Source organism: Vollenhovia emeryi, unplaced genomic scaffold (genome assembly GCF_000949405.1).
Source record: "Vollenhovia emeryi isolate VEMERY1.0 unplaced genomic scaffold, V.emery_V1.0 DF939366.1, whole genome shotgun sequence".
NCBI classification, from domain to species: domain Eukaryota; kingdom Metazoa; phylum Arthropoda; class Insecta; order Hymenoptera; family Formicidae; genus Vollenhovia; species Vollenhovia emeryi.
The window spans coordinates 49,592-67,661 of NW_011967000.1; the positions used below are offsets into that span (position 1 = coordinate 49,592).

At 33.2% G+C, this 18,070-nt stretch overlaps 1 protein-coding gene across 14 annotated transcripts in view; it reads left to right on the forward strand.

The window, feature by feature from the left end:
• Nucleotides 1-18,070, forward strand: part of LOC105558201 (mitogen-activated protein kinase-binding protein 1) — an 83,989-nt gene that overhangs the window by 43,510 nt on the left and 22,409 nt on the right. For all 14 annotated transcript variants that reach the window (XM_012005766.1, XM_012005778.1, XM_012005779.1 and 11 more), the window contains one exon: nt 6,285-6,376. In XM_012005766.1, the coding sequence (XP_011861156.1) occupies nt 6,285-6,376 (92 nt within the window). The remainder of the gene's footprint in view (nt 1-6,284; nt 6,377-18,070) is intronic.

Here is an 18,070-nt window from a genome sequence, read left to right on the forward strand (position 1 = left end):
CTGAATTAGGCCGATAATAATTACGATTTTGTAAAATTTTATATAACTTTTCTTCTCAGTTTAACCCAATCTACTATAATCTTTGGGGTCGTCCATATCGAATCTGACACCCTGTATAGCTGGAGTGATTCTGCACTTTTGCACCTTTCTAACCTAAAAACTGTCAGTTCGCGGAAACATTTGTGTAATATACAAATTAAATGGTTTACGTGTATAGATCGAAAGCAGCTCGCTATTCCGGCCAAATGAAAGAACAATATGGCATCACTGAAACTAAGTTTGTAAGTCTAATAAAAAATAATAGTGAGCAACACATACATACAGTACATGTAGTATGTGTGTTGCTCACTATTATTTTTTATTAGACTCATAAACTTAGTTTCAGTGATGTCATATTGTTCTTTAATTTAGCCGGAATAGCAAGCTGCTTTCGATCATCTGTACGCGTGCCATTTAATTTGTGTATTACACAAATCTTTCCACGAAACAGGCAGTTTTAAGTGCAAAAGGTGCGAAAGTGCAGAATCACTCCAGCATCTCCTCAAGAAACGTCGTCGTCGTCAACCAGGCCAGTGGAGGGGGAAATTTCCTTCTCACATTTTTTGACCTAACGTGGCGTTCGCGTTACAAGCGCGATCAATAATGATCCAAAGTGAACATGCAGCGATCGATTGTGACTCTAAATTATGATATACATACACACAGAGTGAGGAAAAAATACCGGGACCCCGAAATATTTCGAAAAATATAATTTTTGTTACGCATTACATAGCAATATTATTATAATATGTAGCATATATGTATACATATACAGGGTGAGTCATTCCACATCCGACAAAATTTGTGAGAGGATAGAACAGATCGAGATGAACGGAAAAGTTCTGTACCGTTTTGCAATTTTCGTAATTAGTTAACGAGTAGTTAATTATTAAAAATCGTTGTCTTAGACCGGCCTACCGTCCAATTCGAGCGCGAGATGTGATCGCCCGGCGATTGTTATTGCCATACGCACGGAAAGTTGTTTATCACACTCGGCAATGGCTAGAGACCCTGTAATCAGAGACTGGCCATAAAAGAGTTTGTCAAATTCCCGCGAGTGAGAGAGAAACATAGGCTATTTCACTCTTCTACAATTCTACGATCGTGGAAAAGTGAGGTAGCACATGTTTCTCTCTAACTCCCTGAAATTTGACGAACTCTCTTATGGCTAGTCCCTGATTACAGGGTCTCTAGCAATGGCTACGCACGAACGACGCAAAACGCTGCGATAAGCCTAGGCGATAGTAATAAATGAAATATGAAAAACTGTAAAATATAATATTTAGTTTTAACTTACGACTAGAACAACACAAGCGCGCGCTTTATATATATATTTAACATATTAAAGATAACATAAACTGCATTATTTTCTAAGAGTTTTTTGGTGTTCGCTTTCTCCTTACATTCATTAACTTATTAAATATGATTTATTTCTTGAACAAATCTTGCCAATATAATTGTAAGTTATTTAAACTTAACTTTAAACTTTCTCTTGGCTTACCGCTTGTAGGCTTGTATACTTCTTAAGTATCTCTAGCCACAGTCAAATAGTAACCTGCTAATATAGTAAAACCACTTTTCTTACACATATACTCGCGTACGCGCGCGCGCGCGCGCGCGCGTGCGTGTGTGTGTGTGTGTGTGTGTGTGTGTGTGTGTGTGTGTGTGTGTGTGTGTGTGTGTGTGTGCGCGCGCGCGCGTGTGCTTGTATTCATAGAAAAAACAAAATCCATTGTTTTATAAAATGTTTGTGTATTATATGTATTAAGTGCGGCCACATTCTCAAATTATTATTGAAAATGAAATGTTTTATAATCTGGCTAAGAATTTTAGTCACGTTACAAAATGCTAACAAGTGACTTGCCATATTATCAAATGCAACAATTTGCACATTGTTTTAAATTCTGGCTGATTTATTTCAGGCTGCGATCCACTTGATAACAAATGCTTCGAAGCGTTTTTCTCCTTCTTTCTTTAGTAAAAGGAAAGAAGGATAATGCTTCAAAGCATTTGTAGTATTAATTGTAAGTGGACCACAGCTTCAGTCATTTTATGAATGGCACGCCTCGTGCAAAGTTTACAGTAGGTCTATTCGTTTTAGTTAAAATGTAACCAGTTTAGTATGGTTTGAGTTTTTATGACTGTTACTTATTAATATTAACAGAAAGACAACTAACAAAAATTAAAAAGCATAGAAATAAAATAAATAAAGTTAGTTTGTGTCCATTTGTTTATTTCTTGTTGTAGAATAAAACTCACGAATTTGATTGGGAGGATATTAAAATCTTGGATTATGAACTTTGTAATAAAAAAAGATTAATATCTAAAGATGCTCCATATCTCAAATTTTAAAAAGTAAACATTAATAAGGGTGGTACTGAATTTTTGTCTTAATTTTATCTTAATTAAAGCAATTTCCTTCTAAACAGTGATTGTACTTTTATATCCTACCGTTACTATGTTTGTTGTTTGTTTCTGATTTCCCCTCTTCTTACTTCTGTCCCTTGACATTGTTGCTATTGGAACATTGGATCTTTTCCACATTCTCGTTTTAACCTTGGATGAGACTGATTTAAATGATTTATTGTTTGTTCCATCTTTATCAAATATTTCTCCTATTATACGTATGTATATAACTTTGTAATTTTGTATGTTTTACTTGAATTTAATTGTATTTCTTGGATTTTACAGTTTTTATATTTTATTTTTGAATCGGCTTGATAAACTGATTAAAGGAATATAAAACTTTTATTTTTTCAAAAAGTGTGACTTAACATTGTTTACCTCTGAGCACTGATATATGTATATGTATATGACGTAAAATGAGAAAGTAAGTGAAATGATAAAAGATTGCAGTGCGCATTTATAATCTTTTCTATGTAAGTCATTACCATACATTAATTTTGTTATTAGAATTAGATTGGAGATCACGATATGAGAAAGAATTAAAATTGGGAAATTGATCATACCTGGATCAAATAATCAAATAATCTCCAAGCGTATTATCAGATGCCGTATCTGCATTATTTTGCCGAATAGCGTTATATTTTTCTAAGACTTTAATTATTTTAACAAATTAATGACTAATTTTAATGCACTCACAATGCTTTCTTGAACATAGTTAGATACATATGTAACTACAATATATGTATATGAAGTAAATAGCATAGCGCGCAAATCTCATGGAATAATCACGACTCGTTATGTTCAATCGGACAATTATGCTCATTGCAATGATATTATGGTTCCTGTGACACCTGTGTACATTTTCACATCAATGGAATCTAGAGAAATATATTCTGGATTATGGAGATTGCCATATTTGGCGCGTGCGTCTACGCACGTCCTGCATGTTACACTGCGCACGCGCACAGATTACACTGCACGCGTGGAGCAACGTGTATTGCGACATTTTTTGTCTTTTCTATTACATTGGTTAGAGGCAAGATAACATTTAAAAATGACCATAATATTAATCTTTCATCTTTAAAAAATTCAATTGCCTTTTGTACATTTTGAAATGTACAACACGATTTTTAAATATTATAAAAAAGTAAAGCATGGTTTTATTTTGAGCAGCGGATGATCAAGAAATAATTTTAAAAAATTAGTTTTTAATGTTTTTTTCCAAACTATAATTAATATTAAGAAATTATTTATTTTGAATAAAAGCGTTGATAAATGTGTAGCCGATTATAAGAAAAAGAAACAAAAATAGGTAATTTTGGGGTACGATTTCACAACTATAATATTTTTTAATACATTTTCCAGATAATTTTTCAAGACGCTATTTTTACTCGTGTTTTCTGGATTTGTCACAATAATTTTTCATCAATTGACGAAAGTTAACGGACAGTGCATCGGTTTAATATATTGTATTATAGAACATGGTGAACTGCGTACCGCTGTACATATTCATGAGCTTAACGATACGTCGAGAGCGAAATAGATAAAAAGTAGGTGTGCTTATAAGGACGTCAGGTGCATCATCACTAAGAATATTTCAACCGGTTTTGTGTTCCGAACGTTACCTATCAATTATGTAATACGCGAGAGATCAACCAAACTGACAAGTGGAAATTCAAAATTCAATGAATGCGCGCTGTTTTATATGTTTGCCACGTTTAAAATAAAATGCTACAATAATTAAAATGGCGAAAGTTACCGACACGAATGTTTTAACTGCTTCCGACAATTATTACCATACAATAGACATTTTTTAATTGCTCAGTAATCACGCGACAGCTTTTAATTTTCAAAAAATTATGAATATTATTAAATACATTTTATAGTAGAATTTCTATATATAAAATTGCCTGTTATTAAAGTTATATTATAAATCCAAAATTAAAGTAACTCGATATTGTTTAATTATTGTTTACTTGATATTGTTTAATATTGACAAATCTCATTGTGCTTGACATGCGCATGACAAATCTTTTATGCTTACTGCTTTATTAATGTTTAAAGATAAAATTTCTTTTCATAATGAACCATTAACAATATGTTCACTAGAAATTATTTCAAGATTATTAAAGAATGATTGGTATATGTCTGTCCATTATACACCTGACACTTCCAGAGTTTTGCTGCCACGTCGTAGAAATTAGCGATTATTACGTTGCACATATGGACACAAATGCACATGTCGTAGACTGCTGCGTGTATCTACGTCCTTACGTATTTCATAATATCGTTTTATGCAAGCGGCAAGGCACGCATGATGTCGAAAGAAAGACATCGTAGCTTTTCTATTTGTGTATTTTATTTTCATGCATTGACGAATTCCGAAACATGGACGTATTCGACAAATGAGAAAGCAAGGTCAACGTGTGTTGGTCTCGAAAATTTCTTCCTTGTATTTACGTTCACATAATGGAAATAATAAATGGTATAATAAAAATGTGACTCACACATAGTATATTAATTATCGTCGCACCAGCTTCTTCTTTTAACAACATAAGTATCGATCAGAGCGGAGTAAAAATAATTTCTTAGAAATATATAAATTTAATTTTTGTTTAGTGCGACGTTGTGAAACTTATGTATGTAAGAGAAGATGCGTCAGAGGCTAAAAGCAATTGTAAAACTTCACGATCGGGCTTGAATAAATTTTGGTCACTGACGTGATCTTGCTTTAAGAGACGCTTTATAACGGCTGATATTTCGAAATGCAATACCACCCACATATTATGGCTAATTAAGTATGTCAAATCAATGCTGATCAATCAATATATTATATGGTCTGCGACGTGTATTTAATCATTTCTGTCTACGTTGACTTTGATTTTTTTGTCATACCTCACTTAAACATGTATCTCACGCATATCTGTTAATGGCAAGCTGCATAATATCGCAGGGAACTGCGAATGTCTAGAACGAGATATAAACGCCATAACAAATCTTGAATCGCTAATAAAACAATGTTTCTAATGCGCAGTATAGATAAAAACAGCTACAAAAGCAGGATAATTAATAATATTTCCATTAATTTCATAGTTTTATATTATAGAAATGTTTTTAGCCCTGAAAACTACAATAATTTTTAATCTTTTTTACAGTTATTTACAGTTAATTCTAATTTTATCTCTTATTTACAGTTAATTCTAATTTTATCTCTAATTATTCACCGCCTTCTCTCCTCATCCTTGTGTATGCAATGTCATTCCATTCAATCATTTCTATTTAAATCTCAATGTTATTACCATTTTTGCCCTTCATACAACGTACATCGCATATCTGTCTGATGTAATATTATTTAATAATACGTAAATTTCTACAATTTTTGTTATTTTTTGTATATGTTATATACACATTCTGTTTTATTTTTACTTACATCTTTTTTTTTCTTTGTTTTTGCTCTATTTTTCTTCCTTTTCTTCCTCCTTTATTCATTGAAGGCCATGTTGTTTGATTATCTACACTACTTTCTATCTTTAGTTTCTTCTAAACACTTTCCAAACATTTTCTATTAATTTCTTTTTCCAAAATTCTCCTACATCTTTTCTTTATATTGTATAATATATTCCTACGTCTTTATCAAACTAATGACACTATTTTATATCTTCCTCGAAGTCACGAAACTTTTGTATGAAACATTTTTCTCTAAAATCTTTTTTTTTTAGTTATAAGCTTATAATATTTTAGCTGACTCAACCTGAATAATTAATATGTTAAGGAATTTTACAACGATTATAGAGAATGTGAAAATTTGCGTAATAATAAAATTTCTTGATATATTTCAGATCAAGCTAGAACGAGTGTTGGGAGTAACTGTTTCCAGCAATGCAGCCCTCGATTGTGACGAGACCAGTGAATTGGTCGCTTATCCGGCTGGGTAAGTTTGACTGTTTCTGATTGATTTCTTTCAGTTGATATAGTGACGGTTAAAAATATCTTTTTAATAGAAGTTGACACTAATATTACCGAAAAAATGAACGAAGCAAAAAGAATATAATTAGATAAGATGTCTTACGAATTATCTCTAATGAAACGATGAGTTTGTTATGTGCAAAATAATTTTATTAATCTTCTATATCTCTGTCCTTATAAGAACATGTCAATACATGTATTGATTTAATTCTTTTGGAAATATATGGACGAACACAAAAACCCAAGAAATATACCATACATGTAACATACGCCTGTCTTGAGGTGTATTAGGCGAAACAATCTTTCCAAGTAATAAGAATAAAAGCTTATTGTTGCCAGTGAATAATGAAGCAATGTAGGAAAAATGTAGGACAATTGGGGCGACAATAGATTCTTATCTGTTAAACACTCTTTATTATTTCGTGGCGTTCTATTCTCTTACACCAATCTGTCTTAAGCCTATCACACAATAGGAACGCACAGGCAATAGGAACAGGGAATATCACAGGCAACAGAAATAACTAAATTCCAACTTACTAAAAACCGTGTATCGACGCACAATGGAATATGGAATAGGCAATAGGAACAGAATTTCCGACGCGTTGGATTTCTGTTCCCTATTCCCTGTGCCTGACCTATCTGACCAATCACAGTTGAGACTGGGACAGGTACGTGATTTTAAAATGCAGATGATTGGACAGCACTCCTATTGCTGTCTCTCACGAATCATTGTGTCTTGGCATTACATAGGTTTCTATTCCGTATTTCTATTCCTTATTCCTATTGCCTGTGCTTTCCTATTGTGTGATAGGCTTTAGAACACGCTTAGCAATGAGTACATATATTAGATAGGTTGGTAGACAACCGTTGGAAACAGGCACCAAACGGTCGAGCCTCACGCATCCGCGTGCTGCCAACATGGCGCCATATCCAATAGAGACGACCAATTATCCTTTAATCCCCCACTTTGCGATGTCCAGGTCCATCTTCGCTATGCAACGATTATGAGCGACTCGTTTCAATCCTTTGGTCATCACATCCGCCGGGTTGTCGCTGGATGGCACGTACGACAAACTCAGCATTCCATCCTCAATCTTCTCCCTCACGATGTGAAAAGAGATATCTATTATATGTGTTTAGTTCTATTCTTCTCGACTCTATTCTTGGAAAAGTCTATAGCCGCTCTGTTATCGCAAAAAGCTTGAAAACCTGTAATGTAATTATAAAGTTTAAGCTCAGACAGAAACATATTTAACCATATTATCTCCTTGATTCCACTCGATAGAGCCACATATTCTGCCTCCATCGTTGAAGTTGACAGGCATTTTGCTTCGCTGATCGCCAATGGATAAGATTTCCTCCCATCATTATTACAACCCCCGAATATGAGTGTCTGTCGTCTTGATCTCCGGCCCAGTCTGCGTCGCAATAAATTCGAATTCGTTGTTCACCTCCAGCTTTGTAGATTAGTCCAAGGTTTCTGGTTTTACTCAGATATCGTAAAACATGTTTCGCCTGGTGCCAGTGAACTTTTCCAGGATTAGAGTTGTACTGTGATAACTGTACTGTACTGTTGAAATTGCGAAAGCGATATCCGGTCGTGTATACTGCGACAGATACATTAACGATCCTATTAATTCTCTATATGGTACATGTGACATTTCCTTCTTTTCTTCTTGTGTTACTGGGCAATCTCCTCTTTGCTCAGTTTTATCCCTGGCTCCAATGGTGTTGATGCTGGTCTGCACTCTTGCATGTTGCATTTCTTCAAGATCGCTTCGATGTGGGTCTTTTGTGTCATATGCACTGTACCGGATTGCATTCGATCCAGTTTCACTTTTATTGCGTAATGTATCCCACCAAGATCTTTTATCTCACATTTCTCTGCAATAGTATCTATTGTTTCCGTAATTGAATTCAATTTCTTTGAGAATATAAAGATGTCGTCTACATATACTACAACTATTAGCGATTGTCCTTTTCTGCAAGTGCAACTTGATAACTTGAGTCTCTCGAAACCTTTACTGATGAAAAGTTTGTTTAATTCATCGTTCCAATTTCTTCCTGATTGTTTTAACCCATACATTGCCATGGACGCAACAGTTTAGGTACTTCTCCTTCTTTGGCATCATAAAGAGGCGGTAATTTCATGTAGATCTCTTCTTCTAGGTTCCCATATAAGTATGCATTCTTTACGTCGATATGTCTCGTGTGCCACTCATATTCCACCGACAATGCTAACAGCAGCCTAATTACTGAAAAGTTTACTACAGGTGAATATGTCTCGCTGTAATCAATTCCCTTTTCTTGAGCGAAACCTCGCGCTAATAATCTAGCTTTGTACCTCGCGACTTTACCGTCTGCATCTGTTTTTAGCTTGAAGATCCACTTACATCCGATACACCTTTTTCCTTCAGGTAGTTGAGTAATCTTCCAAGTCTTCCTTTGTATTAGGCTATATAGCTCCTCTTTGATGGCACGTTTCCAATATTTCGCTTGTAAAGAAGTTAACGCTTCATTAATGTTCTGTGGCTCATTTATCTCTATTAGATTCGCTTCAATGTCGCTCTGTTCTGTTGTACTATCTTCATCCTGTGTGCGTTGAGTTTCTTTAGGTTTTCCTTTTCTTCCATAAGGATTACGAACTTTCTTCTTTGGTTTTCCTCTCCTCGGAGTTTTTTCTGCGTCTTGGACCCTATCTCTTCTTCCTCAGGAACATTTTCCGTCTCTTCGAATCTTTCGGATGACTCAATCTCTTCTGTCGACGAATTGTCATCCTCTGACCAGACTTCGTTATGCCTAAACTCTTGCGCTGCCCTCTCGTATATCCATTCATATCCGATTTTATCTTCTGCGAACCTGACATGTTTCCTTGTAACGACGTCTCCCTTTTGTGGGCACCACAGCCGATATCCCTTTGTTTGAGTGGCGTAACCGATGAATATGCATTCAACAGCTCTATCATCTAATTTCTTTCGTCCTTGACTTGGTATCCGTGCATATGCTAGACAACCGTAGACCTTAAGACGACTCACGCTCGGTATCTCTGTCCACACTGTGAACGGAATTTGATCTTTAATTGTTGAATGACATACTCTGTTCTTAATATAAGCTGCCGTAGTAACCGCTTCAGCCCAAAACTTTTGTGGCAGACACGCTGATTTGAGCGTTGATCTCGTTAAATCTAACAGGGTCCTATTGATCCTTTCGGCGACACCATTCATTTGTGGTGTTTCTACATTTAACCTTTCGTGTTTAATGCTCATAGATTTAAAGAACGCTGATAATTCTTGATTGCAAAATTATTTCCTTGTTAAAAATAGACACATCGTTATCTGTTGTATAAAAAATTTTATTTTTGTTTACGTTCTCATACAAACTTATTACTTCTTTTTTAATATATTCTTAATAACGGATTATTCTCTATATAATTTTTTAATTTTTTAAATATTATATATTATTTTGCACTGCATGTAAATATAATGTAAATAAATTGATTTGCAAATGTACTTATAAAGTTTACATAATTAATGATTTTCCGTCAGATAGAATATTTGGGTGAAATGTGCGGGAGAAAGAAAGTTCGTTAATTTAAAGGGAAAGAATAAACCTTCAGCTTTGCGAACAGCACAAAGGATATGTACTCCTTGTTTTTCGTCAGTTGCATGGATAGAAGAATGGGGAAAGTGGAGAGGTTATCTTAATTTATCGCCACAGCGAAGAAATCACTTTTGCACAGATATATGTCATCTTCGGATACGCTGTAGCTTAAATAATTTTTATAAAGTCTCTGAACATGCAGTACGTCGACAATCTACATATATTGATATACTCTATATTATATAAATTGAATTGCAAAATATAAAAATTAGCGAGCTTTAGGATAAAATTTTTATCGCGTAATTAAATGAGAAATTAATTTCCATATTACTCTCGTTTCTCTGATACAACAACTTAAACTTTAAATAATCATTCAGCAAATTGTTAATTGCAACATGCTAAACGTACTATATAACTCTCTTTGTGTCGCGACTTGTCATCTAACGTAGTAAGTAGAGTGTGGCGGATACCTAATATGTTAGCGAGTAATCGCATAAAGAAAACAAACGCTACTAGTAGCTGATACATATTCGTCACTCGATTAAATTCAGTGTATTTTCTCATATCGACTAACGTTACTTGTATGTATGCAAGTGCAATCTGTTTAAAAGTTTTACATCCTAATCTAATGGCCGAACGAATTTGTTCTTGTTAAATTCTTTTTCTCTCTCTATCTAACTCTAAATCTTATACTCTACCTTATGCAGTTAATAATTTTATTAATCGCAAAAATGTATCTATTAATAAAATTAATTATAATTATTTTATTTTTCATTGTCATTGCAATCTCTCTTCGTGCATGTAATGCCTCTCAAGGGTCGAGATAAATTCCGTCACAATAACTATGTATGACATTCATACTGAAAATTGGGTCAGGAGAAAGAGGCAGATGGGTCGAAAGATTCTACTTCGCGAGACCCTGGATAATGTATTACACTGAAAGCGTCTAAGATCATTTTGCCTATAATTGAGAAAGCCTCCATATTCTTAATTGCGTTAATTCTTGCGTTATTACAGGCATCGTGACGTCATTTGTCATTTGACTATGCGTGCATAGAATGAAATAGCGCACGTAATTATAACGCCTTGTACATACAACACGCGTGTTATTGAAATACTAATGGAGGCCGACGAGAAATATTAAAGTAAATATAAAATATTAAAAATAGACACATCGTTTGGCTTCGTGTAAAAAAATGACTATATACAGTTGCACAATTCGTATTAAATTTAAGAGATATCTACATGTTCCAAATGGTTTACGCAAATTTTTGTGTTAATTTAATATAATGTGGATATGTGAAATGACAATATTAATACTGTTTAATTTTAACATAAAATTAATGCAAACCTCAACATAATTTGAAATCAATTTTATATAAAATTAACATACTTTTAACGATACAAATAACAACTAAAAAAGGTATTTTTTCAAAGGTAATACCTGGAACTTTTATATATAAAAATAGATGTATATTTTTACACTTTTTTGCAGTTGTTTCAATAATTTTAACATGTTAGTTTAATTAACACAATAGCACTATGTTAAATTACATAATACATAAATCTGTTAAATATTTAATATAAAAATTTCTACCAACATATGTTTTAACAAAAAAAAAGTCGTGTAAAAATTTTATAGAACCCGCATGTACCCTTTTATTCCGGCATTCGTTATTAGATGATAAAATTTGAAGCGGAATGATCGAAAGTATACATTTAGAAACGAGAGGATGTATCGCGATCGTTCCTAAGTCATAGTGCTGTAAACAGTATAATAAGCTATTCCACTGTCTTACAGGTATCCAGTGAAAATGCATATATTAACGTGCACGTGAATATATGTGAGTTAATAATGGATGAAAGTTGCCAGAAATTGCATGCTTATTTTTCTCGCACAACGCGCAAGTGGGCTCATAAAATTATGTTTCGACATTGATTTCGAGTAAAAGTTATGTTACTGTGTGCGTTTGTATTTATATTTTTGGACATGTTGCACAGTGGTCTAAAATCTGAAAATGTTAGTCAAACATCTAAATTTCAAAGGGTGACACCCAAAAAGTATTTTTTTTTATATAAAAATTTAAACATAAAAATATCATTGGAATCGTCTTTAAAAGTAATTCATTATTGAATAACAAACTATTATGTTACAATGTATAGTTTCAGAAATATTGTGGGCCAAAGTTACATTAATTAAGGTTGTTCGAGAGGTGAATGTATCTCTTTGAGCAAAATGAAATATCGCAGGCATCTGGCTCCAATGTTTTATTCACGAGCATGATTTCGATCTTTGAAGACAACAAACCTTGTGTCCGAAATTTCGTTAATGTACTTTCTCTCTCTTTGTTTTCCGCAAAAGTTTTTGCTTTTTGGACAAAAATTTTCTATTTCTGTTCCCATTTCTTAAATTTTGTTGAATCATCTTATTGATGCATTGTCAACGTTCCACGTTTTGTTGCAATTACAATTGAAATTGCATTTTATTGCCCAAGCAATTACTTGCAACAGTTGTTTATTCTGTTTATTAACAGCGGCAACAAATACAACAGTACCAATTCGTTTAATTGCATCTAGTAATTGTTCGTCTGTTCGTTTATTATACATATATGTATATTACATATCCATTCATTATTCTATTTGAGACGCACAATACGCAAATTGTAGTAGAGTAGGACACGCACACGAGAGAACCGTGTACAAAGTGCGTATATCGTTTACTTTCTAATTATTATTTATATAATTGATGTTATATAGCCATTATGTGGCCAGGAACATCATAGTTTGAGAGCAACTGCAGTGTTCGACTTTCCTCAAATACGTTCGTCTGTCGATTTACAGTCCATTTACCTGGAACGTTAATCCACGATATCTTTGAAACTATCTATCCATAACAAGATAGGTTATTAGCCTGTAATGATCTACTTTTGAAGATCTTTCCAATGATACTTCCTTATGTAAAAATTTTTTGTGCAAAAAAAGGATTTGTTTTTCTTATGCTTGTACGGTAATATTTTTAGTTTAATTTTTAAATTGCATAATATGCAATTACCCTAAATATTCGCCATGTAATAGTACTTGCTTTTTTTAAATTAAATTTATCGTAATTTAAAATATTTGTTCAAAGTTTATAATTTAATATACGCAATTTTACTGTATTTTATAAATACGATAGTGTGCTCGACAATCTATTAGTGTTACATCAACACATATTACGACATACTTGCACCGTAAAACTTGTGAGTATTAAATTACTTAACTTGCGAATAAATATTTTTAAATCACTACCAAAACTAAAGGTAATTATTACATAGTTATTACACCGAGTCAAGCGGGATTTAGAGAGCGGAGGGGGACAATAGGCCAGATATATGGGCTGAATTATGTGATAAACAAAAAGATAGCGGAGAAAAAAGGGAAGATGGTCGTATTGCTTTTGGATTTAAGGGCGGCACTCGGTGAACAGGGGGACATTGAGAGAATGCTTGAGAAGAAGAGGAGTAAGGGAAGGTCGGGGAGAGGGATGAGACAGGGGTGTTCATTGAGTCCATGTTTGTTCACACTGTTGTTGACGGATTTAGATGAAGTATTAGAAAGGGAGGGATGGGGGGGGGGAATAAAAGTAGGAGAAAGAAAGATTTGGTCGGTGGCGTATGCGGATGACATGACAACAGCGATAGCGGAGATTGAAGGAGGGACGAAAGGGATGATAAAAGGATTAGAGTAGTACATGGATGAGAAAGGGTTAGAAGTGAATATAGAAAAGACGAAAGTGATGAGATGCAGGAAAGGAGGGGGAAGGTGGAAGAGAGTTAAAGGGATATGGAAGGGAAAGGAATTAGAGGAGGTAAGGAAATTCACGTACTTAGGATATACAGGGTGTCAAATTCGTTTGTGACCATTCAAAAAATTATGGTAAATTGGATCAAGCTGAGAAGAAAAGTTATATACCATTTTGCAAAATTCGTAATAATTATCGTGTAATTAAGAAACACGTCTGAGCGAATAAGCGCACGGAGGAGCGGAACGCCGGACTCGGCAGACATGCAAAACGGTGTATTTTTCCTTTTATTTATTTTTAACAAATTACTTAATAGTACATAAATTTTGTATTAAAACGATTAAAACCCTGCGTTTTTTTCCTTGCTCTGTACAGTGGTGCCCGATGGCATTTAACCACATGCTATGCGCCGTTTGAATTAGTCTGAGTACACTTGATGAGGGCCAAAACCCATGGCCGAAACGTTGTGCCAATAAAGGTTTTCCTGTGGTGTCGAATTATTCACCTTTCATGTTAATATTTACTGGCGGAGAAATATTATAATTTTGTTTTAAAACGATTATTTGAATATTCAATTTTGGTTATCTCTTTAAACGTCACACATATTTATAAAATAAATGTGGAGAATGTTAAGACTTACTCAATTATGTAAAATATATTATTATTTACATTACACATTATTACTCTTCCCCTTTCAAAACGTTATTGTATTTTGTAATCTTCTAGAATTTTTTTAAATTTCTACACAAAAGTTCATTCTTCATTTAAATTAACTGTATGTAATCCATTTTTGCATACATACATTCCATTGCCAACATCTTATTCGAAATAAGTTATTGCAAAAGAAAAACCACGGCATATTAAATGACCAAAAGTAAAAGTCAAACTCGACAGCAAGTCTTTGCATATATTCCGTTCTTATCAAATACTTAATTTTATAGATTGCCCAGTGACATCTTACGTTGCCTTTTATTTCTTGTGCTAGGACAGTGTAATCTTTTTCTCACATATCTGAGTCAATTCGATCGAATTTCTCCACAACTTTCCACAAAGAATGTTCCTTACCGTCCTCTCACCAATCTCTTTATTCTTTCGATTTCACAATCCTGATGATGTTAAACTTCTCTTTAAAATGATGAGAAAGCAAATTGCATTGAGAAAATAAAATACGCATTCTCATATTTAACACCTCAAAGATTATACATTAACAATTAGCACAATATTCTTTTAATTTTTTTTATATAAAAAGGTGTTATATGTATATCTTATACCATGACAAAATTTGTTTTGTGTAAAGTACCTAGAATTAATTTGCAAACATTTTGCGATATGAATACAAGTGTAGTATAAATTCTGGCATATCCCAACAACCCAACAACAGTGAATTCCGAAAATTCCGACAACATCGTAACAGTTATTTCCGTTTGATAGACGGAAACGTGTACGCACATGTTCATCATTCACATGCGAAGATGGAGAAGAAATCGAATTTTCTGTTCAGGCCAGATTGAATCAGATACTCGAAAAAGATATAGCTAATATTTTTTTTCTGTTTGCGTTTCATTCTCCACGCATAATATAATTCTACTATGAATTTATTATAACACACTCTATGTTATAATTTATTGTGATATATGTATAATATTATAAATATATGTATACCATATGTACGACTTTTACAAAATAACCAGAATTTAATATTCAAATGATCGTTTTAATACGAAATTTATTCACTATTAATTTATTAAAAATAAATAAAAGGAAAAGTTTTATACATGTATGCGTGTCGCACTTATTGAAGCAAATTATTTATTTATTATACGAAACAACAGTAGACGAAATACCAAATTAAAAATAAAATTTTACCTAACCAAAATCTTTTTTTATATAATTTAGTGTAATCTAAACTTTTATTACGTGATCATAGATTGAATCAATAATATAATTCTTCAACAAAATTGAAAGCTATTTTAAATCGACGTACAAAATGTAATTTTGCAAAAAAAGATTGTAAAATAATCGTAGATAGAAGCGTTTTATAAATAGTTTCGCATATCGGCTTCAAAAGTTTTAACGTTGTTATTTTAATCTCAATAATGTGTTTGCTCCAATAAAATTTTCCACTTAAAAGTTGATTGAACAAAATTAACAGGAAAATTTCAACTGTAAGATAGAATGTTTATACAGAACTGTTCATACAAGATAAAAAAACGTTTTTCAAAATTTGTTGGACATCTTCTCTGAGAGGAAGTTTAAAGCTTTTTCATTGACAGTTTTTTCTTGTAATAAAAAGTGCCATGATACTTTTTATACATTTTTTACTGAGGTATTGTGATGTGAAATAACAGTGGCTTTATCTTTATCATTATTTTTAAAGGTTAAAATAATTTTAGAAGACGCTCTCGTATCGTATGGCAAAACTTACTGGAATCTACCGGAATTGTTATTGTGAGCTGTTCATAATTAATGAGTTAGCGAAGCAATCGTTATAAGATTAATATCAACCGATCAACCGATTTGAATCTTCAATCATTTTTGTCAAAAAACCACATTATAAATTTATATTACAAAAGAATTTAAAAAATATACATATATTCTGTACAAAACTAGTAGACATTGGTTAGTAAGAGAGGGAATAAAATATTTTAAAAATAAATATTCGAATGCAAAAGTATTAGGTGTAATAATTAAAATAAAAACAAATTAATCAAATCATTAATATTTGGCCTTGCTTTGAATGATGGATTTCTCAATATTTTGTTTTATTGTTTGTTTTCCTAAATGTAAGCAATGTTAGTCATCGTAAACAAAATCTAGACTGAATGTACTTAATTTAAAATATATTTCTTTACAAACATATTTTTGAAAATTGCGAGTTTATGTTTCTAGCAACATTTAAATTTAGGAACATCCGAAGATAAATTCTATCAATGTTTTACTTCTGTACAGTCCTTCGAACTTATCTTCGGCCTAAAGATCTATTATTTCCGACTGTCGATCTTCATTAACACAGTCAAGTTCTGCATTCAACGGATTGCTAAATGTTCGGAATAATATGGGACAATTTTTAAAGTTAAGAAATTTATTCAAACAACTATCTTACGATAATAGTTCTTAGCGAGTCGTTGAAGACTCCTAGATTGGCTCAATCGTTATCAGTTAGCAAAGTTATAATGTATTGATATGTTGAATAATTAACTCAATAATTTTCAAACCGTTACCAACCTCATATCATTCTCATGGTAGGTTAACAGATGTGATCGACATATGCATGGACGTTAATGTATAGTGTCACATTTGCCAGACGTTGTGGAGCCTATATCTACGTGATGTACTTGTTAGATGGTGTGCTAGTTTTACTAGGTCGCGCAGGCATGGTGAACGTATACCTGCTTCGCACGGCCCCGTGGATGGGTCTCCGCGCGCAGGAGAGAGATCCGCCGAGAAAGGATTGAACCGCACTCTCACGCGGCTAGTCGGCATCTTTGAGAGACCTTTCTGTACATAATCCATACGATGCTGCAGACCTCATTATCATGTGGTGATTGCGATGAGGTTCCGCCCACTGTTGTAACGGTAGCGTTTATGATAAACGGTTTTATCTGCGAGGTGTTTAATGCTTCCCTGAATTATAATGTTTAAAGGTTAATTGTGAAGATTATAAAACTTCGGTGTAATACACGTTATAGATAAATTCATGTAACTTGTATGAAGAAAAAATAATTTTACTGAAGTATCTAAAAATTTGACTGGATGCAGATCTGAAAATAATTTTATTGTATAATCAAAATAATTATGTAGGACGCTTAAACTGGTTGTTAGCACACGATGTGCAAAATCCGATCGGCAACCTCCACGTGCACATTGGGTTACGCTGATGTCGACGGTAATGAATGAAAATGCAAGGGTTACTTCAAAAAGCTGTAACTTGGCGAAAAAAAATCGCAGTAACTTCTTTTTTTTTAATTGAAGGGAAAAGTACACACTTTTGATACTTCAAGCAGAATTAGCGAGGAAAAATTTCCTACGCCCGGGCACCTGGCCAAAGTTGATTATTTTTTAAGTAAAAACATGTCCTTACATTTTAAAAGCTACAGCAGCGCAGATGCATTCGAGGAAAAATCTAGTGACTAGTTTTTGAAGCTGAAAGTGCAAGCTTTAATTTAAAAAAAAAGATCTTGCTACGATGATTTTTAACGGAGATATCGTCGGTAATGTCGAAAATACAAGGGTTACTTCAATGAGCTGTAATTTGGCAAAAGAAATCGTAGGAACTTC